Below are 25,113 nucleotides of genomic sequence, written 5' to 3' on the forward strand. Positions count from 1 at the left end.
GAGAGAAATCTTCTGCATACGTGGATGTTTTATTGCCCTTGTCTAGCTTGGATTAACACATAGTCTACAGGCACACACCTGATCATCTACATGTGCTCTCTTACAACACTAAACTATGTTTTCTACCTTTATCTTGTATCTACCTACCACTTCAGCATTTTATTAAAAATAATAATAATAAAGAGAGAAATGTGGTATCCACATATAAATCAAGTATAAGAACCAAATCAGAATTCATATTTGAACTGACTGTTTATAGTTCATAATGCATGAGCAAAACCGAAAGTTTCTGTGATGACTGCCCTTGTACTGTTCACTATGTAACTTATTCATTATGTAAGAATTTGTTCTCCATGTAAGAACTTGTTTGTTATGCCTCAGAAGATTGGAGACTGACAAAAATTAGGCTTGGGGTGGAATAATGATTGTGCATTGAGCATTGACTCCCCTATACAGAATTTTATTGTCGTGAACAACCATTTGATCAATAAATATGAGAGATGCCCTCACAAAAAAAAAAAAAAAAAAAAAGGACAGACTTCCAATGGTAAAATAAATTAGTAACCGGAATGTAATGTATAGCATAAGGAATATAGTCAAGATATTGTAACAGCCTGGTAGGGTGATAGCTGGAACCTAGAATTATGTATATAAATGTTCTACCACTGTGTTGTACACTTGAAACTCATGTAATGTAATACTGTGTGTCAACTACCCTTCAATAAAAAATAATTATTAAAAAAAAAAAAAAAAAAAAAAAAGTGTAGGCAAAGGGTCTGTTTGTGTTTATACAGAGGATCAAAGCCTGATTGGGCTACCCTGAAAAAGAACTAAGATACGGTGTGAAAAAGAACTTCCAACATCAGCACTCTCTGGAAGACTCATGCCAGAAGATGATCATCAAAAAACCCCAACAAAGATCCACGCACTGCTACAGCTGTAGATGCACTCATCCCACCAGTTCCTGGACTTGCCATGGGAATGAGGAAGGAGATATCTAAGCTGGCCTGTGCATACAGTAAAACAACAAATTTGACTGGATCTATACTGTTGGAACTCAACCAAGAATTAGGAGAAGTGCAAATTGTAGCGCTCCAAAATCTTACAACTACAGACTATTTACTGTTAAAAGAACATAAGGGATGTGAACATTCCCCAGGAATGGGTTGTTTTAATTTGTCTGATTTCTCTCAGACTGTTCAAGTTCAGTTGGACAATATCCACCATATCATAGATAAGTTTTCACAAATGCCTAAGGTGCCTAACTGGTTTTCTTGGTTTCACTGCAGATGGCTGGTAATTACAGATATGCTTTGGTTATGTAACTATACTCCTATTATGTTAATGTGTGTGCGCAATTTAAGTAGTAGCTTAAAACCTATACATGCTGAAGTTACTCTACAAGAAGATATGTCAAAGAAATAATCAATCTTCCCATGTTTTCTTCCACCTGCTACTTCTATAGCTTTTCTTCTTCCTTCCTAATTACAACCCTTAAATAGAATTCATGCCTCATATCAAATTTACCGAGTATCATAATTCTTCCAAGTGGTAAAGATACCTCAAGACAAATGCTGGGCATAGAAGCTACAGGGCATAAATATGCAAAGAAATAAAAAGCTAACCATTTCAAACAATAAGGCTTCTCTCTCACTTACCAACTTAACATTTCCCTGTATGGCCCTGGAAGATGACTGGTTAGCCAGAGACGGGTGAGATTCCTCAAGGGAGGAACAACCTAAGACAGGCACAGTCGCAGGGGGGTCATCAGGTGAGAAATTGGGGATCAACAGAGGTGAGGCTTAGAACCTCACCCCCCCTGTTCTGAGAGAAATCTTCTGCATACATGGATGTTTTATTGCCCTTGTCTAGCTTGGATTAACACATAGTCTACAGGCACACACCTGATCATCTACATTTGCTCTCTTACAACACTAAACTAAGTTTTCTACCTTTATCTTACATCTACCTACCACTTCAGCATTTTATTAAAAATAATAATAATAAAGAGAGAAATGTGGTATCCACATATAAATCAAGTATAAAAATCAAATGAGTATTCATATTTGAACTGACTGTTTATAGTTCATAATGCATGAGCAAAACCGAAGTTTTCTGTGATGGCTGCCCTTGTACTGTTCACCATGTAAGAACTTATTCACTATGTAAGAATTTGTTCTCCATGTAAGAACTTGTTTGTTATGCCTCAGAAGATTGGAGACTGACGAAAATTAGGCTTGGGGTGGAATAATGATTGTGCATTGAGCATTGACTCCCCTATACAGAATTTTATTGTTGTTAACAACCATTTGATCAATAAATATGAGAGATGCCCTCACAAAAAAAATAATAATAAAATTAAAAAGTACAGACTTCCAATGGTGAAATAAATAAGTAACTGGGATGTATTGTAGAGCATAAGGAATATAGTCAAGATATTGTAACAGCTTGGTAGGGTGATAGCTGGAACCTAGAATTATGTATATAAATGTTTTATCACTGTGTTGTACACCTGAAACTAATGTAATGTAATACTGTGCGTCAACTACCCTTCAATAAAAAATAATTATCTACAAAAAAAATAAAAAAATAAAAAAATAAAATAAAATGGCCAATGCAATGCCTGGCTCTTTATACTAAAAAAAAAAAAGAAAGAAGGGGAAAGTAGCTCTGGGTGAGCATGGAGTAATCTCTGCTAGCAGATCCTCCATTAACCTGGCAGTAATTGGGCTAGTTAACTCTTACCTCTAGAATAATCTGGAAGGTGGGTCTTTGACTTCCTTCATCTTTGTTCCAGAAACTGATATATTGCTTTTATGGCTGGGTTGTTACTCTGTGGGCAGCCAGGCAATGCTGTTCTTATCTCCTTAAGGGAAAGCTGGTATTAATAGTCTTCCATTTGATCTTTGCCAAGTGGAAACAGAATGAATTTATTTATACCTCCAGCTATCTTGGATTTGTACAGTTGCAACATTTATGGATGATAAACAGTCGCGTGTAGTCAACCCTTGGTCGTGAGACCAGAGACTGTGGTCTTGACTCTGGAGGCAGTATGATGTGGTGGAAAGAGTATGAGATCCTCGGCCGGCTTTACTGGATTCCAGAACCTTGGGCAAGCTTCTAGACCTCTCTCTGCTTGGTTTTCCACATTTATAGAGTGAAGGAGTGTTTTGAAAGGTGTATTTTCTGAGCCTCTAGGTTCTGCAAAGGAATGGCCCAGCAAGGGGAGGTCTGGTGGGTGGTTCAGATCCTGCTTCACCCAGAACAGCCCTGCTTTTAACATCTTGTTTAACATGACATCTAATAAGGTAGCATCTGGGGAAGGAAATTTGAAAGTTCTTATACATAGTTTTTAAGGTCTTTATTTTAAAGATCAGCTGAACTGATTCCATCATGCCTGGTTAACCTTCTTACAGATAAATGCTGGGCCAGGGAAAGGGGTTTGAATTCAAACATACCCTTTTGAATTCAAAGAAAATTGAAGACATATTTTGATCTGTCGCTCTCCTTCTCTATATTTGAATGATGGATGAACTCTGTAAATTGCAGATTGTTGCATAAATGTATAATGTGATGGTTCTTTTGTTGGGGTTCTTCCAGGGAAAGTGAACCCATATTTTTGTGCCATGCGCTATGCTGCACGTGTTTGCATGCACCATCTCATTTAATCTTCCCAACAACCGGCTCAGGTAAATGGTACTGTGCCTACTTTACAGATGGGAGTAGCCTCTCTCTGCAGGCCCTGAAATAGGTACTGGGTACCTAGGGATACAAAACGTAAGCCAAGCTCTAGGAATACAAAAAGATTGACTCTGTTCCTAGGACTGCAGAATGCATTCACAGAGCTCAAAGCCCCAAGGAGGGAGTGACAGACTATTACACCCATTTAAAACTATGGTGTACCAAGTACTATGCTGCAGACATAGCTAAGAGAGAGACCTGGCGGTGTGCTGGGTGGGGAATAAGGCCTCTGTTGACTTCTCCAGGATGAAGCAGAGGCACAGAGCAGAAAGACTGGGTGTTCCGCAAACAATAAGCAGAGAGAGGTTAGTGATCAGGGAGTTATTGGTGACAGGTAAATGTAGAGGTGGACCAGAGTCTGGTGCTAAACGGCCTTTTCCACTGTGCCAAGGAAATTTGCGCTTTCTACCGAACTTGATGGAGAGTAACGAGGAATTATTAACCAGGGAATGGCGTGCTCCCTCTTGCTTTTTCAAATATTCAGCCCAGCAACCTACTATATAAAGGTTGGATGAGAGCGGGCAATATGGGGGATGGTGAAGGATTTGGGGGACCACATCAAAGTGAATTGAGAGGGGATTTGATTGGTGATATTAACGGAGTGAAATAAGCAGGGTCTGCCAAGAGGTTAGCATTGTTGAGGATGGTTTCCAAATTTCTGCTCAGGAAATGTGATGCTTTTCAGAGAGGTGGAGGGAGGATCCATTTTGTCCAGTGTGAGGTGCTGATTGGCTATTCATGTGGAAAAACACTGAGGAAGGAAACCTGGGGGCTGTTCCAGACCTTCAGGAAGGTCCTACTGCCTAAGAGCTTGATTCTTTACAGACCACGCCCTTCTTCACACATGCAGCTTGGCAACAGCAAGCGGGAATATCTCTTTTTGTTGAAGTCACGGCTAAGTGGGGGAGGCAAAACCACTGAACAGGGCCACAAAATGCATCCAAGAACAAGAACTGAGACTCTGTGTTTAACCTTTGTGACTGCTGTTTAACCAGAGATATCAGGAATATAACCAATGGTGTGGGGATAAATGTTTAACAACAGACTGAATAAAAGGGGGGAGGAAAGCCCTGATTTACAGCATTCACTGATTTCATGGTGTGAAGACTCCCACTGAAGGCTGGTCATAACCTACGAATGTGGTATCTGTAAACTCTGAGTTGGGAAGATAACTCTGGAAAAACACTGACGGAGTGAGAATGTGTGCCTTCAGTGACCAAGGCCTTCAGCTTCCAGAGGCCACAGGACACTTTATAATTCTTGGCATTCACTAAATTCACCTGTGGCACTTGACTTTTCATTTCCATGCAAAGTTTCTCACATCACCAAATTTGATTACATGCCCCTTATGTGTAGCAGTTTGCATGAGATTGAATTTGCATAAATGGTGCATATTATCGCCCAGGAGCTTCTGTAGTTAAATATCTTCATGATTCAAAATTTCCCCCATAATCTTAATTTTTAATCTGTCCTTTCTCCTCTCCAAAAAGAATACATTTTTGCCCAATTAGATTATACCGTCTTGGTTACATTTTGCTATTTTTCTTTCATAAGTTTTATTACTTTCAATAATGAAATTACTTATGTATTGTTTAATTGTTTCTCCTTTGATGTCATCATGACATGAATGAAAGAAAGTTTATACCTGGCTAATTGTTCACAGAAAATAATTTTCAGTAGTACAGCAGACTATTTACAAGCTAAATTAATTTTTTATCAACTAAATTTTTATCAACTGAATTCGTTGTTACTAGCTATTTTCTATACCAGCTTTATTGGGATATAATTCACATACCATAAAATTGACCCTTTTTAAGGGTCCAATTCACTGGTTTTAAATATGTTGAAAGAATTGTGTAACCATCACTATCTTATTTCAGAACATTTCATCATCCTAAAAGAAACCTTAGCAGTCACTCCCATGTCTTCCCAACCCTGCAGCCATAGGCAACCACTAATTTACCTTTTGTGTCTATGGATTTACCTGTTCTGATAAGTGGAATCATACAATGTTGTAGAATCATACAATGTTCGCCTTTCATGAGCTTCTTTTACTTAGCATAGTATTTTCAAGGGTCATCTTTTATTCCTTTTCATGGCTGAATAGTATTCCATTGAATGGATATACTAATTTTGTTTATCCATTCATTGGCTGATGGACAGTTGGGTTCCCACTTTTTGACTATTACAAATAATGCTGGTGTGAACATTTGTATACAAGTTTTTGGACATATGTTGTCAATTCTTTTGGATTTGCTAGCTAAGTTAACTGTCTACATGCTATGTTTAGTTGAAACCACCATTCTTTCACATTAGGGAGCTGATTATTATCTATTCATGATAGCTAGTTGAGTGGTCTAAATGCTGTTGCTAGTTTGGTAACTTACTTTGTTGTTCAATTCTGACAGCTGCTTTCTAAATAAACTAATACTTACTCTATTTCTTTCAATACCTTCAGCTCTACTATCTATCACCATGTAAGTAACAGAATAAGAATGATTATTATTTAGAATTAATTTTACTCTTCTCCAGTTATAACATAATACTTGTTCACTAGAGAGGATTTGGAAAATACAAAAAATTTAGTAACTAACAGAAAAAAATCCATAATGTCACTACTCAGAAATATCCACTGTTGTTATTTTAGGCTTTTTGTTTGTTTTCTGTCCTTTTTTTGGAACATATATCTTTATAGAGTTGAAATTGTACTGTATTTAGAAGTTGGTCACCATTATGATGTAAGGATTTTCCCTATATTTTTATAAACTCTATAAATGCTTATATATATATAATAATGAAATTACATATATATATATAAAAGGGTTATATATATATGGGTATTTATTATTAGAGCAGCATTATTGTGATGGTGACAAGTTATAAACCTTAATGTACATCAGACAGGGAATGGTTAAATTATGTTCATCCTGTGGGATTTCAGAGAGCAGTTAAAAATGAGATAGATCTATGTGTACTGACATAAAGAGATTGCCTAGAAATATTTAAGTGAATTACACAGTAATACAGATGGTGTGAGCCCATTTTTGTAGAAGAAAACAAGAGTATGTATATGCACATATACATGTAAATAAATGCCTAGAAAAACGTCTAGAGAGATACACATCAAGCTTCAAATAGTGGATCCTCCTGGGAAAGGAATTAGATTTGGGATAGTAAAGAAAACTGGTTAAGGGCAGGGATGGGAAAGGAGAGTCTTTGCCTTTTATACCGCTTTCTGTGTTCGATTTTTAAAAAATAAGCAGCAGACATGGATTTTAGTCCTGGCTTCCTGGCTTTTTCATTAACTAGCTCTGGTACCCTCTGGTTCATCTTTCATCTGTAAAATAAAATGCCAGTAAAGTGGCTAGACAAGATGATCTGAAGCCAGTTGCAGAGGAAGAACCATTGGCTTAAGGAACTAAAGGCAGGAGAGAAGGTAGTAATAAAGTAATACAGTTTCAGGAAGAGGATTTTGACCTTGGGTTTAGAAGAGCAGGATGCCCAAAAGAGCCAGTGGTCATTTACCCTATCCATAGTCCCTGACATTAAAATTGATGGAAATGTAGTTTCCAACAGCAATCAACATAAATTTCAGATTTTTTAATACAATTTTAAAAATAAGATTATTGATATACACTCTTATGAAGGTTTCATATGAAAAAGTGTGGTTACTACATTCACCCATATTATCAAGTCCTCCCATACCCCACTGCAGTCACTGTCCATCAATGTAGTAAGATGCCAGAGTCACTACTTCTCTGTGCTACACTGTCTTCTCCATGACCCCCCCACACACCATGAAATTTCAGAAGATTTTTAAAGCTGGCATTTAAGAGGTCTGGTTAACCCCTTGATTTTATGAGTGATGAAACTGAGGCCTAGAGCAATAGTAATATAGGAAAAGTCACAGTGGCTTCCTGGATCCACTTTTTTCTATTCTCTGTACCAGACACATGCTCACCTTTGACAGCTACACTGAAATGTACATTGACAGAATCTTCCCACAATATTGTGTATTTCAACAATCTATTCTTTTTTTTTTTTTTAAGTTAAGGTATCATTGATATTTATGAAGGTTTCACCTGAGCAACACTGGTTTCAACATTCATCCATATTATCAAGTCCCCCCCACCTACTGCAGTCACTGTCCATCAGGGTAGTAAGATGCTATAGTCCTTGTCTTCTCCATGCTGTACTGCCTTCCTCGTGACCTACCTATATTGTGATTGCTCATTATAATGCCCCTTAATCCCCTTCTCCCACCGGTCCCCAACCCCTTCCCTTTGGTAATCACTAGGCCCTTCTTGGACTCTGTCTGCTGCTGTTTTGTTCCTTCAGTTTTGCTTTGTTGTTATACTCCACAAATGAGTGAAATCATTTGGTACTTGTCTTCCTCTGCCTGGCTTATTTCACTGAGCATAATACCCTCTAGCTCCATCCATGTTGTTGCAAATAGTAGGATTTTCAACAATCTATTCTTTGTAATACAACCAACCATGCCCAACCTCTGTAACTGCTTCTGCTATTCATTTATGATTGTTTTGCTCACATTTAGGAATATGAAAGAAATACTTTGTTAGAAATAGTACTAAGTGTTTGCTACATCTCTACATTCTGTATTTAATACTTTAAAATTTTAGATGTCTCTTGTAAACAATTTGCTTAATTTTGTACAATTTTCTTAACCACAACATCCAAGCAAATCGTGTGACAGTTACAATCTAAATTACTTCAAGGTATAAATGCCTATTAGATCTACCTCATTAGGGAGCTTGGTTGTAATTTCTGGGCAGTACCAAGACTCCCTTACAGAAACAAAGTGCTGTTCCTTTTTTGCTGTCTTGAACTAATTCAGAATTAACATTTAATTTCCCTTTATGCTTGGTATGTAATGTAACTTCAATTGGGATTAAGAATTAAGGCCAAAGTAGCAATGGATGCCTCCAATTCTCTCAAATTAATCTCTTAGGTTATGCTGGTCTTAAGAGTCCTACCACCAGGGCCATATGCTCTGTGAAACTTGCGAAGATTTTGTTGGTATTATAAACAATATTTATTAAAAAACAAGGACTTTTTATATCCCAATATATTTCCCTTTGCATGTATTTTTTACACAAGTGTTTCCCTTCTGCCTTAATGTGTCATTATTTCTTAGTTTGTCAGTACTATTAGAGGGACAGAGGAGGCATACATTCATTGACCATTTTGTTTCTCTGGAAGCCTGAGCAATAAGGAGATCCTTTTATTTGTAAAAGTGAAACATTACTCACATTACAAGGGCTTTCTACTTTAATACATATTCAATCATTGCTTGCCATTTTTATAAAAACCAAAGTTGAAAAAAATTCTGACAGGATGTTGATAGCTATGCATGCACAATTTCAGGCAAGCCTGAAGACATGTCTGCTTCTGAGCCTCTTTTTTCAGTGCAGCCACTCATACATACTCTCTGGCAACCTACCACTCCATTTTCCCAATGTAAGGTAGCCCTGTTACTTTCCTAAGCAGCTCCTCTCACAGACCACGTGCCAGAGTTTGGCCTAAGACAGTGGTGGTAAAGGCTCTGCCCCTTACTAGCTAAACCAGTCTTAAATGTGCGAGGATCCTAGAAAGGCACTGATTTCTGGTATTTGTCACTATGTTGGTCTGAAATTCTCATTCCACAATTACCCTTTAGTTGAAGCCCTGAAGTATATGCCTTGTCTCCATTATTTCTGCCTTGAATTAAGGACTCTGCAATGTTGAAAGGCACTTTTTATTATGATCCATTAGATACTCCCTTCTCATTTTAGAAAAACATTGGTTGCCTACAATGCATCATTTTTAGGGGTTGCTAAGATTGTCTATTTTTCTAATGCTTCACATAAGTTTTGCTGAGCCGTTCTTAAAGTTCTGTTAAATCCTGTTAAGTCAGTGTTGAAAAAAATGTGCAATGCATATTAGAGAAGGGATGCATTCTCCCTTATGCAGGGACATGGCCAGCCTATAACCCACCATTCATTCCAGGACTGGAAGGATTGCTACACATACATTGGTTATCCCAGTATCATGATCCTCTGTGTTGGCTTGGCAGCCAGCATCACTTTAGGCAGTAGTGAGTTGTTACCCCTGCCACAGTGGACAGTATTTGTCAGTGTAAGTTGAAGAAAAAAAATTCTGGGTTGATTAAGAAAGCCAAGAGTTTTTCTTTAATGTTTAATAACAACTGACAGAATTGTTGAGAGACCTTTCAAAATATTATAGTCAAATGCAACCAGATCTATTTTTCTTAACTCATTCATCTTCAATAAAGGAAAAACAAACTAAAACGTGAAACATGAAACTTGAACTTATTTTCTTCATTCATTACTATTTTGTTGGAGGGAACTGTGTATTAACAGATGATTCTTTGGGTTGGATCAGACTGCCCTCTGCTGACTCAGTTATTAACTAAGGACAACCTTAGTTCAAGGATCAGGATCTATGGTATGGGAACTTGTCACAGGGACTGCAGTTGCCTTTAAAGAATTCTATCTTGAAGAGGGGATACTCCATTAACACATTTATAGGATCAATACAGCAGATGAAATGAGATAGGGTAGAGTGGATATTCAGAAGAAATAGGAATAAACTGGTCAAAACTTAGGGTATTTAGGCCTAGGCCAGAGGTTCTCAAACTTGTCTGCACATTGAAATCACCTGAAGAACATAAAAATGTCTCTTACTGCCTCCAGAGATTGTGACTTAACTAGTTTTGGGTGAGGCCTGGGCTTTAGGATTTCTAAAGATTCTAATGTGAGAAGCTAGGAACCACTCATAGCAATAGCATAAGGTCTGGGATTTCTCAGAAATCAAAGACAAATTGTCTACTTCTGTTTTGCTAGGAACCACTTGAGAGTGGTCACACTGAAACTCACAGAAAATTGGGAACTGAAAGGGAACTAAGATCATCTAGTCCAGAGACTGCTAATAGGCAAAACTTAGGTCATTTATGGCTCCCAGATGTATTCAGAATAATGTTTAAAAAATTTTGAAATTGGTTGCCAATCCTTGAGAGCTTTCACATAAAAATCTAGCTATTTGGCTTCTTTCAAAAAACCAGGCAGATTTGACAACCGTGGATCTGCACAGCAGCAGCAGGCCAGAACTCAGCAGTGGTTTCAGCCCCTTAGCTGAGGCACCTGCTGCTCTCCAGTTTGCCACTGTCTCTACCAACCTGACCTGAGTGGGCATTTGATTTGGTCCAACTTACTCTTGCCTTCTAAAGTTACAGAAACTAAAAACTAGTTTCTGTAACTTTCACCCACTGCTCCCAGCTCTGCAGCATAAAGGAAGCTCATTCCTTCTTATGCATGAGAGGGCTTCAACTTCTCAAGGGCAGGAATCTTGCCCACATTCTCCTCCAACTAAGTACCCCTAGAGTCTTCAAGTGTTCCCTGTGTGATATGGTTCTGGACTCTTCACCATCCTGGGCTCTTCCTCTGGATACATACGAGTGGTCAACATCCTTAAATTTGATACCCAGAGTGAAATGCAGGACTTCACTGAGGTATTATTCTATGGCTGTGACACTTCTATTGATAACATCTGAAATATTACTAATTTTTATTAGTGTTATCACACTGTTTGTTCATGCTGAACCTGTGGGCAACTGAAATCCCTAAGTCATTTTCATATGAAATGATAAGAAACCAGTTTTATCCATCCCAAACTTATATAACCCACTTAATTTAAATGAGGATGTTACATTTATAATCTAAATTTCACCTTGATGGTGTCACTCTGGAATTGTACTTGTGACTGTCATCTAATATATTAGCAATGCTGGGTTGCTTCATCCCTCAATTCTTATTTTTCTGATGCCTTTACACAAATCACTGATTAAAAAATAAAGTTGAATAAAACAGCCCTGTAAAATACCAACAGAGACCAAAATCATAATTCATTAATCAACAATTTGCTTAAATATCTGAATACTACACCATCAAGGCCATATTTTTTTTTTCCATGAGGCTGTTAGGAAACCCTTTCAGGAGCTGATTTATACTATCCCATTTATCTGACCTGGACATCAGAAGAGGAACTAGGTTAGTGCTTGGTGACTCCAGTGGCTTACTAGTAGCAATTACCTTTTTCTAAGTACTTATAAACCATTTTGCTGCATATAGACATAAAGCTTTTCAAGACCTCCTACCCTTTCCCCATTTCTGAAAATGAGGATACTAGAAGACACTAGCTGTTTCTTGCTACAGGCTATCTGGCCACTTTAAGGTATGCCATCCTTCCCCTTGAATCTTCATCTGATGGAATGAAGTTGAGAACATAAAGTTGTTCTACTTAGGCAGAATTCAGGACTCAGAAGGACAGAGATCATGCATGTAGAACCAAGAGCTTGCCAACATTAAGAAGGCTGAAATAGCCTATTAAGAAGCAGGAAACTGAAGACATTTCTCTCTCTACGTTAAACCTGATATTCAGTGTGAAATCTAAAAGGGAATCGTTAAGCGTAACCATACTTAATGACATTCTTGATCAAGTGACTGCTTCAAAAGCAGACAAAGAATTTTTTAAAAACTGGCCAATTTGGAAACCACCTGGTATGCCAAGGTCATCCTTTAGAAAGTCCAAGTTCTTGTGCTGTCTTATGAGCTCTCAAAAGTACAGTTTCAGTCCTAGGAAGCTGATCCTCCGAGAATTATCTTGGGACTCTTCGGAGTTCATTCATGAGCCAAAGGGCAACGCTGAGCAGAGCCAGGGAGCCTGACTGGTGAGTGGCAGCCAAGGGAGTCGGGACATACATCAGCAGAGTGCTAATGCCCAAGCCTGCCTGTGGCAAAGGGAAGACAACAGGAAGCAAAGAATGAGCCACAAATTCAGAGCCGACATATGGTGAGTAACCAAATATGTAAACTCCCACATTCTCCCATCAGAACATTAAAGAATGTACTTCTAAAATTCTGAAGTAAATATACTTACAATGAAGGAAACTCAAACAAAATAGATAAACCTAAAATTCCCCTGAATTATCCTTCCCTCTAGCCCAGTTCTCCTCCCCAAAGGTAGCCACTGTTACCAGTTTCTACACACGTGTGTTTGTGGAGAAACACAGTTTTGTGCTTTTAAAAATTACATTATTCCATTACTTGCTTTTTTTCACTTATCAATATATGTCTTGAGAGCATATTACTTTAAACTACTGTATAGTATTCTACAGGATTAACCATAGTTGGTTGTTGAATATTTAGGTTGTTTACAATTTTTTACTACCAGCAATTCTACAGTAAATTTTTTCACATATAGCTCTTTGTGCCTTAGCATATTTCTAGGGCAGGCACTAATAAATCAATTTGCTGGACCAAAGGATCACACATTGAGCATTTTAAAAGATACTGCCAGACTGCTCTCTGAAAAAAGCTATACCGACTCATGCTCTCATCAAGAATATATGAAAGTATTCATTTTTCTATACCCAAGCCAATACCTAATTACCTTCCCCCCCATTTTTTTCTAATCTGACAGATACAATTGCATTATTGGCATGCATAATCACAAAACAATGGCATTCAGTATTTTAATTTGTTCACCTCTGATCATGAGTGAGGCTAAACAGCTTTTCATTATTGGCCATTCATCATTTCTCTTGTGAGAATTGTGTACCGATATCCTTTCCTTATTGTATTCTGCTTATTAATCTTTTGGTCTATTATAAATATTGAAAATATATCCTCCTACCCTGTCACATTTCTTTTAGAACTTTGCTTTGGGGACACACTCAGACCAGAAAGAAGGGGTTAGTACCTGGGTATATGCCAAAGCTAGCAGAGTCCCCACTGCCACCCTGGTCCTTCGAGGAAGGGGGACTCTCCGGGAGAGGAAGTAGAGCACTGTAATGGCAGTAACCGAAGTGATTCCCTGCAGGGAGGAAAGAGTCTCATCAAGTGCCAGAAGAAATGTCCCACCCTTCTGGTTTCTGCCCACTTTATGTGTACCTCCTCTGGAACCACGGAGTAACCACTAAGCACTGTCCTGTCCCAGGCCCAGAGGACCACCTCTGCAGCCCCATCTGAAGGGGCTCAGTCTCTTCTGTGCTCCTCTTATGCTGGCCACTTAAATCAGTGTTCTTCAAGGCTCCACTGAAGGTTCCTCCCCAGTCACTTGAGCATACTTCCTCTCAGTGATCCTCGCCACCTTCCAATGAGGGTGTCCCTCAGGGTGGTCCCCAGTTTTTAAATCCTTCTTTGTATCCTTATTCCTCATTTCAACTCTACTCTAATCCTGTATCTGTAAAGCAGGGTTGAACCCAGCACATAAGGGTTATTGTTTTCCTGGACTGTGAGTAAAAGGTGGTGGTGCTACCAAACTAATGCTACTAAAAAAGATCTGAAGTCTCATTCTCATTTCTATTTTTACCCCTTCAGAATGAGTGTCTGGGACTGGCAATAGGGTCTCTTCCTTTCCAAGATGTTAAGAAGAATGTTTTATCTCATGCTCTACATCTATTTCACTTCTCCTCTTCAGAGCTATCCGTGATGACAATTTCAACCAGACTATATTTATTCCATAATGCTGAGTGGCAAGTGTGGACTGAGCCACACAAGGTAACTGGCCAAGCTCCAGAATGCCCTTTGGATAGTTGAGTACTCTGGACCTCTCTCTTTGGGTGTTCTATGATCACACACTCAACATACTTCAACGTGATGACATCCTCCGTCTCTAAGCTCAACACTCATCCCAATGGTCCCATTTGTTGGTTGTGTTTTTAGCATGCCACAGAAAAAGCTCTAGGGTCTCCTTTCATCTTTCTTTACCTTTTTTTCCCCCCATCTTTCTTAACCTTTATTCCCACAGCCAATCATCTATTCCTTATAACTTCTCTCTGATTCACCATTCTTCTCAAACCTCACTCCCAGGGAGCCTCGAGCCCCATCACTCTCACCAACATTGCTGCAATAGCACTCCTGCTTCTCGCCAGTCTCCTTGCTTCCCTGCCCCAATTTATCATGCCCAGGCCACCCAGCCAATCTCAGCCTGACCCACAGCAGGCCCCTAGTAAGTATCAGCCTTAATAAAATGAGAAGTACTTGTGATGCTCTTGGCTCCTCGGGGTTTTGGTTCAGCTCTGACAGCTACGTGTTCAGCAACACAGAGTGTTCTTGCACTCTCTGCTCTACTCAGCTTCATTTCTGCTAGAATAACTCTCCTACGTGGGTGCAGGATTGATGGAAGTTATTATTTGCCATATGATAAAAACATATTTGAACTTTAAGAAGCTGGCAGTATCCTGAAAGCCAGAATCTGGCTGGAGGAGGTATGAGTAATTAGGACAAAAACATCACATTGGAGAACTGGTACTAAATTTCTTCTAAAAAGAAAAAGCAATCTAGTTCCCACTCTCCTCTCTCACTGTTGGTATGTGTTTCAGACACTCCAAATCCTCTGAAAGGTTCCCTGTGCTTAGTAGCAGGTAACCTCCAAGCCAAACTTACCAGAATCCGGTGATCAAACTGCACCATGGTGGGATTCTCAAAAACATTCCTCAGGATGGGGGAAAAGGTAAAAAGATCATCTGGGATCCAAGATTCTCCCATCTTAGGGAAGGAGTTGTAAACAAGCCCAGCATCCAGCCCTGCTACAAAAGCCCCTGTATTCCAAAATAAATGGTATTTATTAAAATAAGAGAAAGAAGAGATCACACATTAATTCTGACATAGAAAACGTTTATCATCCTAGAGTTAGACAAAAGGAATTAAAAAAAAAAAAAGGAGGAATAGCCAGAGAAGAATAGAAAAATACCCAGTAGGGGTTCTCAAGTAGGGAATGGACGTCACAATCACCACAGGAAGCTAGAAACCAACCACGGCACCCTCACCTGCTCCTGCCACAAGATTCTGGCATGCCTCCCCTAGAAGAGTGGACTAGAAGCTCTAGAGAGAGGCACATGAGTTTGGGAGTTCCCTTGGTGATTCTGACGCCCTCCTTACCCTGCAGTGAGTACTGATTTCTTCTGGAAATGCTCCTCCCCCAGATATCTGCATAATTCACTCCTTCACTTCCTCTGGCCTCCACTCAAATGCCATCTTATCAAAGAGATCTCCCCAGTGATTCTATATAAGCTGGCATTCTCTGCCCCACCTCTATCCCCTTATCCAGTTTTATTTTTTTCTTTACAGTAATGAACACCATCTGACATATTTTTTTATTGTTTATTGCACCTTTCCCAAGTGCTCAAAAATGTTTGTTGAATGAACATGGAAAAAAAAAGACTCAAAAACTAAATCCTAGATAAACACATAAAGAAGGTATTTTGAATTAATGATGACTGATTCATAATTTAGGATCAAAGAAGATTTAGGGATGTTTAGATCACATTCCTTATTTTTATAAATGGCATTTATGTTCTTCCACCAAAAAGGAAAGTGTCTGGGAGGAGGAGGTGTGAGTGGATTACTGGTTTGATGGTTTTATTTAGAGCAGTGCTGTCAACAGAACTTTCTGCCACGATGGAAATGTTCTTTATCTTCGAGAAAATACAACAGCTGCTAGCCATGTGTAGGTATTGAGCACTTGAGACATGGCTAGTGTGACTGGGGAACTAAATTCAAAATTTAATTCAATTTTAGTTAATATAAGTTTAAATAGTCACATGAGGCTAGTGATTAATGTATGTACTGGACAGTATAGTTCTAGAGTGAGGAAAGTAGAGGCAGATATAGGGTGTGATTTAAAGAATGAAAAAGTCCTGTGTTCGTCTCGGCCCCAGTGAACTGTCCACGTAAGACTATCTTTGAAGGCAGGCCTTTTGTCTGACTCATCTTTGTATAAGGTAATAATAATCACAATAATGTTTACATAATAATAACAGCTAACAGTTATATAGCTTTTGCTACCTGCTAGGTACTGTTCTAAGTATTTCACCTGTATTGCACATACTATTACCATCATCCCCATTTTATAGATAAGATCACTGAGGCCCAGAGGGGTTATAAAGCTTGCGCAAGGTTCATAGGTCATATAGTTCACAGCCAGGATTTGAACTTAGGCAGTCTGGATCCAGAACTGGGAGGCAGGATTTTTGTAAGGGAGGAAGAATAGAAAAGTGAGGATGAAGATGATGGGTGTAAGAGAGGCAGGGGTGAAAATGAAACAGGAAGGTGCAGGAGGAAAGGACAAAGCATTAAGCAAGAGATCCTACCTGAAGAGTGGAACAAAAACAGGCCATTACTAATGAGAAATCCTACCTGAGAGAGCCGTAAGGAACACTAGGCCTGCTGTTCCATGAGCAAATTGTCTCAACTGCAGGAGTTGACGGGTTTCAGGCAACTAAATTAAGAGAAGAAAATCACTTGGATAAACTGTACTGCAAGAACTATGAAACGCAGCAAATATCTCCAAGGCCAAACCCAAGCGGCAATTTGAGGTCAGACCTTCTCTGAGCCCTAGCCTAGGTTAAATATTCTCAGCAGATATTCTAACATATATTATATTTTATTAAATTCACACATTTACTATCTGTCTTCCCTGCTACCCTGTAAGTTTTGTGAAGGCAGGGACTGCCATCTGTCTTGCTTATTACAGTGATCCTAGCCCAGTGCTTGGCAAGTAGGTATGTTCAGTAATACATACAATATGTATGTTCATAAATGATTTGCATTGTTCAGGGGAAAAATGCTTCACCATGGTTGAAATGAGGTGGCTTAATAGAATTTTCATGTGGTGTATAGTTAGCGCTTAGCAAATACATATTGTCAGAATCACAACTGCATAACATCCAAAGGTGTAGATTCTTGCATTTAATGTTTTGGTAAAATCAAAATTTATTTTTATTTTTTACTACAGCCAACATCTGATACTAATCAGTGAATCAACAAATATTTATTAAGTACTTATAAAGGGGTAACCATAAAGATACAAAGGAGTTAACTCAGAGTGCTGCCCTTAAAATGTTTATAACCTAGTATGTGAAGAGTTAGGTATCGTTACTTAGCCATCACAGGACGGTCCAGCAGAACTTTCTGTGACGACGGAAATGCTCTATTATCTGTGCTACCCAGTATGTGGCTAAAGGAGGACTTAAAATGAGGCCAGAGCAACTGACAAATAAGAAGTTAATTTTATTTAACATTTAAGTAAGTAAGTTATTTAAATAAAGTTAACTTATTTAATTTTAATTAATTAAAGTTTAATAGCCACATGTGTGTTGGATAACATGGCACTAATGTATTGGACAACACAGCACTATATGTCTGACTAACATCTCAAATCCTTTCTGTAATTAGTGGAGCATAAATAAACAGAGAAAAGCATTTAATTGATGATTAAAAAGTCACTGGTAACCCTTACAAGTACCACTGCAGTTGGGTGTTGAGGAGTGTGTGGGTACACGTGTGTAAGTGTGTGGGTGAATGTGCGGACATGCTCATATGGTGTGGATGGGAAAACAGATGGCAGGAACTGAACAGAAAGAATGGGGTATCAGGAACTACAGATGTAGGCAATTCATTCTAGAAGTCTGGCTTTGAAAGAGAACAGGAATTATTCAGATGTGGACTGTTTACTATACCAATATTTTAACCCCATCTGGCTTCCCTGTGGGAATGACTGCTATGTCAACAATACCTGTCCTTACTGGGACCCAGGCTACTTGTTTCAACTACCTATTGGATGATCCTACTTAAAAGTCAAACTTCAGTTCGTGAAGGTCATCCAGGTCAACCATGACTATAATACCTAAAATAATACTCATTTTTAAAAACACTAGAAAAAACTACTGCAAGAACTATGAAATGCAGCAAGTATCTTCAAGGCCAAACCCAAGTGACAATTTGAGGTCAGACCTTTTTCTTTAATCAGCATACAGAGAAAATAGTTTCAGGCAATATCACTAAGGTTTACTATATATATAGTTAGACTTGATGAATGGTAGGTCCTGTTTAAAGAACAAACAGCTCAATATGACTCTTGTATACCACCAGAGGTCCAGAAATAGTGCTCATTCTGGCCTTCCTCACTTCACCATATACCATTCTTCTGGGAGTCAGAAGTAAAGCAACTGGGATATATCATTTGTATTCTTTCCCACTTTTTCTAAAATCATGTTTTCACCTTTCCCAATAGGCAATACTGACAAAATATTTGGCTCCTATACTAATTCTCCTTTAAATGAGTTGCTCCAAGCTCAGAAGAATAATTGCACATTTTTGCTTTGTAGTTTCAAAGCTATCCAGATTCCCAAAGTTCAGTGCTTCTCTAATCTTTGGTTATATTTAATTTCTGATAATTAGTAAATATTACTAAGCAGATTCATGCATTCTGACTTGTAATTTCCCATTAGAACCAGAATTTCCATTTCTCTGAGACTGTCGGCATCTGTGCAGATGTGGTAACAATATAGGCTGACTTTTACCTTGTGCTGAGGGAGCAGCAGAGAGAGTGAAGTCCACAAGCTGCCACAGTAAAGAACAAGGGCTGACCCCAGGTGCGCAGCAAGGCGGTACTGACTGACCCGAGGGATGTCATGGGAGTCTGGTTTTTCTTCTAATCCGCTTTTCACCATATACCATCCCAACAGACCCTCAAATCAAAAAGAGAAGAGGCAAATAAAATAATATTGAAATTGTCTGTTCAACTTTATTATCTGAGAAAGTGAGTCATCAATTATCAGGAGGACTTGCTACATGACCTCTCCTTTCCATACCCTCCTGTAGCCCCAGTATCCCAGGAATCATGACCTGTCCACATTGCTGCAGACAGTAACATATATACTTAACCACTGAATAGACTAATATTTTACTGAAGTATAAGCAAAGTATAGAAAAGTACACAAAAACATGTCTGCAGGCAAAACCTTACAAATACTCAATATAATTTAACATTATGTAAACCAGTGAAATATGAGAATGAAAAGTTTTTATAAAAACTAGATTGAATGCTTTGGGAAAGCTTTGACAAAGACAACTACTTAAAAACAATTATTGTCAAGCTAGTGGGAATAGACAATTATAAAAGGTTTTCTGGGGAGGTGGGGAGGAGTCACAACAATCTATAAGGCTTTGTAGGCAGATTGCTTTGCAAGAGTCAAAGTCCCCACTCCTCTTTAAGGAAAATAAATGATAATTTACAGGGGTGCAAGAGATCTGAAAATGAACTCCAATTTGAGGACTCAAAGGATAGGACTTAGCTCTTCATTAAAAAAAAAAGGTAACAAAAGTACATGGTTTAAGATATGTATTATTATTCTATGAATCCCTGCTTTAACTGACCTTTCCAATAAACCAAACAACTGTCAGTTCCAATTTTATCAGATAAGATCATGGCCCTTTTACTCAACCCTCTCAAGCCAGTAGAATCGTATCAAAGAAGTGGGATTCTCCCACCTCTTCTAAGTACTCCTCAGGAAATCATTCTGGGCATTTCTTTCTCCCTTCAACAATTACCCTGGATATGTTCTAATTATCTTGATTTCATCAGTATAGGACAATGGAAAATGAAGGATTATAAGGTGTGATTTGCCAGCCCTCAGCTTCCTCTTCCTTTCCTCCCTACCTGCTGTCTTCAAGTTTCTGCCTCCCTGGGAGTCTACAGTGTTTTTTTTCCCATTCTTAAATAACCTTTTACTTTATTTTACTGACCTTCCTTAGTTACTATTAGACTCTCATTAATGTCCAACTCTTTATTATCTGTTTCTATTGGCTCTATTTCATCTCTTCCATCTCCTTCTTTAATTTCTTCTAATTGATTCATATTCTTACCACTTTGAGTTAAATTAACCAATTAGCTTTCTCCTGATCAAATTTTGATATTTCTTTGATGCTGAGACTCTCCCTTAGGGCTCTATACTCTGACCCATACATTCATAGGTACCTTCTGTCATATTCCTTTCCTTGGCTCTCAGTCTCACTTAACCCTTTAACTGTGGGAGTCTTTCAAAGTTCTTTTCTTCATGAGTTCAACCTATTTAATTACCATTTATATCTGAATATTTCTCAGTTACATCTGTACTCTAAGATACTTCATCCCACAAAATGTTTCTCTTTTGGAATTTTCCTATTTGCTTCTGTAGCCACTCTAGCACAAGGATCCTACTTTCCCATATGGCAGGCAAGTTAGAAAAAGGGAGGTGAGAACCCAGGAAGAGAGCCATGATGGGAAAGAAACTCTAATTCTTGTTACACAAATATATTTACTGAGTGTTTCCCAATTCCGGGCACTAAACTAAGTACTTTAGATGCATGATCTCATTTAACATTCATACAACCTAAATGGCAGGCACTATTATTACCCCCATTTACAGGTAAGGAAAACATAGCCTACAGAGGTAAGACAACTTGCTTTCCTAAGTGGCAGAGCTGGGTCAATGCCAGAACTGTGACACTAAAATCCATGCTCTTACCCATTCTGTTATAGTGCTTCAAAGACTACCTCCTTAAAAACAATGCCAACTAGGAAGCTCCTGGGAGCATCTCTGCTTTCCCAAACTTGAGTAAACCTCACCTGGAAGCACACTAAACCACAGAGGGCAAGAACACGTCCTTTCATGCTGCGGCTGAGCCAGCCCTTCCTCCAAAAGTAGGCAGCAGGCAGGATGTATGCAAGGCCTACAAGGCGACCCCACATTCGGTGTGAGTACTCCATGTACCAGATGAACTTGAATTCTGCCAATGTCATATTATGATTCAAGCTGGGTGAAAAGAGAAGTCAGAAAAGAAGAAAGTTTGTTTCCCAGTAGAATGTAGGAACATTCTCAGTCTTGAAGCTCAATAGGTCTGCTCTCTTCTCATCAGTGACCTCAGAATCACTCTGGAATTGGAGGTTTAGAGTAGGCACCTCATTTAACATAACTGAGCGAAACATCAAGAGATAACGGAATCTAACCATTCTGAAATGTTTAAATATGCAAAAGACTGAGTGGGCCTAGTGGGATGTTGATCTGATTTTGTATCATACTTACATTTTAAATTCTGGAAATTGCTGGTATTTTTGGAATTCTGCTTCCCATTCCTCTTGGCTTGAAGGTGGCTTCATCTCTTTTATTAAATGCCAATCTACCATTGAGAGGCCAGACTCTGTCAACCTTAAATAGGAAAGAAATTAGGATATTTATGTATGCTGGATTACTTATAAATGGTTTACAACAATATGAGGATCTGAAACGAACCCCTCTAAGGGTAAACACATAACTTCATTGTATCCTCTTTTGACATCTTGCTATGTTCTTCCTGCTTAGATAAATGATTTACAACATGTGGATCTGAAATTAACCCCTCTAAAGGTAAACACATAACTTCAGTGTATCCTCTTTTGACATCTTGCTATCTTCTTACTGCTTAGAATTTTGTCAGAAACAGCTGCCATCATGTACAAATTTCTTTACTCTTTGTTTTCTCAATACTTTCATTAAACTCTCCCTACTTTTTTCACTAGCATCTCTTGACAGATAAAATCAACCCTTAGGCCAAAGGAATGTATCCTAAATGAATAATGCTTTTTATTTACACAGGGAAGAGATCTGTTACAGATATACAACAGTTTAGGTTCTTGAGTGAATTTAATGGTAGTAAAACTCAAATTTGTTGCCATTTCCCCTAACAGCCTATGTAAGACATAATATATTTTGAAATAAGGGCATAGGTAATGTGGACACAATTTAGGGAACACATACTTTTTAACACCAATAAGTATTTTCACCTATAGTAAAAGGCTGGTTTTAGGTCTGAGGCAGGAAATGTATAAGATGAGCCTGGAACATCTTTCCCAGAAAACAAGGAATCAAAAGTTCCTAGAATGCAGTCAAAAAGACCCTGGAACCAATATGAAGAGGTTCCCACTGACTAAAGATGAGACAATCTAATCAACTCATCATCAGTTCAGTGAACTGAAACATTTCAAATATGTTTAAACCTATGATCTTATAATAATACTTCAAAGCTCAAGCATTTTATTGGTCACCTCTGGAGGATGCTTGGGAACCAATTTATTATTTTGAAAATTAATAAGTAAAGGGAAAGAATCAAGTATTTATCCTGCCTTTCCTATACAAGTTGTACCTTAGGATAACCAAATTACCGATGAGGGAAAGCTTCTCTTTAGAGTAGCGCTAATAAAATGTTACAAGTTTGCAACTCTAATGAAATAATGGATCTAGGCAATGATCATCAATGGCTGTTGACTTCTCTAATAGACAGAGTATATTTATGAACATTTTAATAATCTATGAAGTATTTTGCTCCCTGCCTACCAACCTGAATCTGATCAAGCAACAACTGGTATACAAGAAATACAGGGGACAACTGGACACATTAAATAATACAAGTGCCAATCAACAAAAACTCAGACTGTGGGCAACTCCATAGGACAAATTACTTGGGTTTCTTCAAAACAAAAATACTGTAAATGGGGAGTTGGGAGTAGGACCCAAATCTATCAAACCTCTTCATGGATTTAAAGAAACCTAAAAGGCATATGAACCAGTTGTGATGTATGGAACTTACTTGGGTTTAATTCAAACAAATTACACAAAAATATTTGAGACAGATTTCAACTCTGATTATAGTAGGAAAACATACACAGACAATGCACAGCTAACAGTTAAGACCTAAACCAAGCTCCTACTAATGAAACTCAACTGTTCTATGGCAGGCAAGCCTTCAGACATGTTCTCTCATTCTCTCTTTAAGCCTCAGTCTGCATATGTAAAATGAGGGAGCTAGACTAGACGATTCCTAAGATCCCTTTCCTCTCGGTCCCAAATAGCTGACTCGCTATGAGCAAATTACTCACCTAGTCACTCCACCAAGAATAACTGCTCCAGCCACTGTTCCACTGCAGACCAGGAGCCATCGGCCCACCACCCGCTCAGCAGCCTTTGAGGGAAGGGACACTGTACCCCTTCCAGATTGCAAAGCTACTTCAGAGATGGTGCTGTATTGCCCTGGCCTCAAGGAGCATCTGATCCCACAGCTGCAACCACACTAAGGGTTAAGACAGACAAATTACTACTCGAGAAAGAGAGAGAGGAAGGCCTTACTCCACTGCTACTCACATTCAGTCCCACTCTGGAGTGGAATACCCTGTATGGCCACATCTCCACTGCTAGTGCTGGGGTAAACCATCATCTCTTCTCTGGATTACTGCATCCACCTCCCAATTGGTTTTACTGCCTCCTGTCTTGCCTCACTCCAATCTATTCTCACATCACATAAACCTTCTGGTCCTTTATCCTTCTCTCAGACTTAACTCTACACCTAGATATGGATTTTTTCTCTGTTGGTTTTTAAACATGACTTCTCTCTGACTGGGACACACCTTGTCCCGATTGGTAACACCTACTGCAGATCTGTTTGGATGTCACCTCTGGGAAGTGTTTCAGAGTTGCCTACATCTGCAATAGGTCCCTCCCACAGCACACTGTACCTCCCCTAATACAGCTTAAAACACTGTAATGTACTTGAGGTTCATTTGTCTCTATTTTCCACTAAGCTATAAGCTGTGTCTGGTCAGTGTGGCTCTTTCCCTCCTGATACCTTTGTTTCTAACAGTTCCCTTACATACATAACAAGACTTTATAATAAAGATCTGACAAATGACTAACTAATGGATGAATTCTGACTTCCTCCAGGGCAGGAGCCTTTTGGTATTTATTTCACTTCCCAGTTCCTAACACATAATAATCAATCAAGTTATTTATTAAGGGAATGCACACTCTCTTCTGACTCCATCCCTGAGTCCGAAGACTCATGTTAGGTTTCCTGCTTTTAATTAACTACGTAACTTCAGATAAATTATGCCCCAATTTCCCTCTCCATAGAATGGGCTTAGAGTCCCTAACTGGGGGCTTTTGGCAAAAATCATATAGGTAAAAATTAACTGAGTTTTATTATGTGCTAAGCGCTTGATGTATATTAAATCGTTTAATCCTCACAACTTTATTAAGTACATATTGTTATCCCCAATTTACAGATGAGAAAATTAAGATACAGAAAGGTTACCTGGACTAACTGACTAATATACAGCTAGTGAGTGGTAGGTCCGGTCCGAACCCAGGGGCTCTGGACACTAGAAAATGTGCTGTGAACTCTAAGGAGCTACGTAAACATCATGTGCAGTTGTCTTACTATCTTCCCCCTGGTCCTTTCACCCCATGCCCGCTTCCGCACTCGACTCCGCTGCGGCCGGTACCTGTGCTCTAGGCGCCACCCTAGGAACCAGGGGCCGGAGACCCGGGCTCCCCATCAAGGCCTTCAAAGGCGGAAAAAGTAATCGCTGCATACTGAGGACGGTGCACGACCGCCACCTCACCACTCCAGCTCTCTGCAGCCCCCTCTCTCCGCCTACCGAAAGGAGAGTACATCCGGGTCACGCAGAGCGCGCCCCTTCTCCTAGGCCGGGAAGCAGTGA

General features: G+C 38.9%; 1 protein-coding gene across 3 annotated transcripts; it reads right to left on the minus strand.

Moving 5' to 3' along the window:
* Positions 1–8,962: 8,962 nt before the first annotated feature.
* LOC118919022 (cytochrome c oxidase assembly protein COX15 homolog) lies at positions 8,963–25,104 on the minus strand. 3 transcript variants are annotated; one of them, XM_036898452.2, is made up of 9 exons: positions 24,895–25,104; positions 23,497–23,687; positions 21,668–21,790; positions 21,211–21,397; positions 19,124–19,291; positions 16,959–17,040; positions 15,207–15,361; positions 13,519–13,632; positions 8,963–12,547 (listed from the first exon to the last, which is right to left on the minus strand). In XM_036898452.2, the coding sequence occupies exons 1-9, from the start codon at positions 24,982–24,984 to the stop codon at positions 12,416–12,418; spliced, it is 1,242 nt and encodes a 413-aa protein (XP_036754347.2). In that variant the 5' UTR covers positions 24,985–25,104; the 3' UTR covers positions 8,963–12,415. The 3 variants fall into 3 exon arrangements, with proteins under 3 accessions (XP_036754347.2, XP_036754348.2, XP_036754349.2); XM_036898453.2 differs by lacking the exon at positions 19,124–19,291; XM_036898454.2 differs by lacking the exon at positions 23,497–23,687 and having other exon boundaries at positions 24,895–25,031.
* Between the last annotated feature and the right edge of the window lie 9 nt (positions 25,105–25,113).

This window comes from Manis pentadactyla, chromosome 8 (assembly GCF_030020395.1).
Source record: "Manis pentadactyla isolate mManPen7 chromosome 8, mManPen7.hap1, whole genome shotgun sequence".
Lineage (NCBI taxonomy): Eukaryota > Metazoa > Chordata > Mammalia > Pholidota > Manidae > Manis > Manis pentadactyla.

What these genes read in the sequence shown, in the direction of transcription:
- LOC118919022 (XM_036898452.2), bottom strand. Translation starts at nt 24,984, where the DNA reads ATGCAGCGATTACTTTTTCCGCCTTTGAAGGCCTTGATGGGGAGCCCG. An exon ending in TGCTGCTCCCTCAGCACAAG is followed by an intron (nt 17,041 to 19,123) that starts GTAAAAGTCAGC and finishes CTCTTAATTTAG; the next exon opens with TTGCCTGAAACCCGTCAACT. An exon ending in TAGCTTTGGCATATACCCAG is followed by an intron (nt 12,548 to 13,518) that starts GTACTAACCCCT and finishes CCTTTGCCACAG; the next exon opens with GCAGGCTTGGGCATTAGCAC.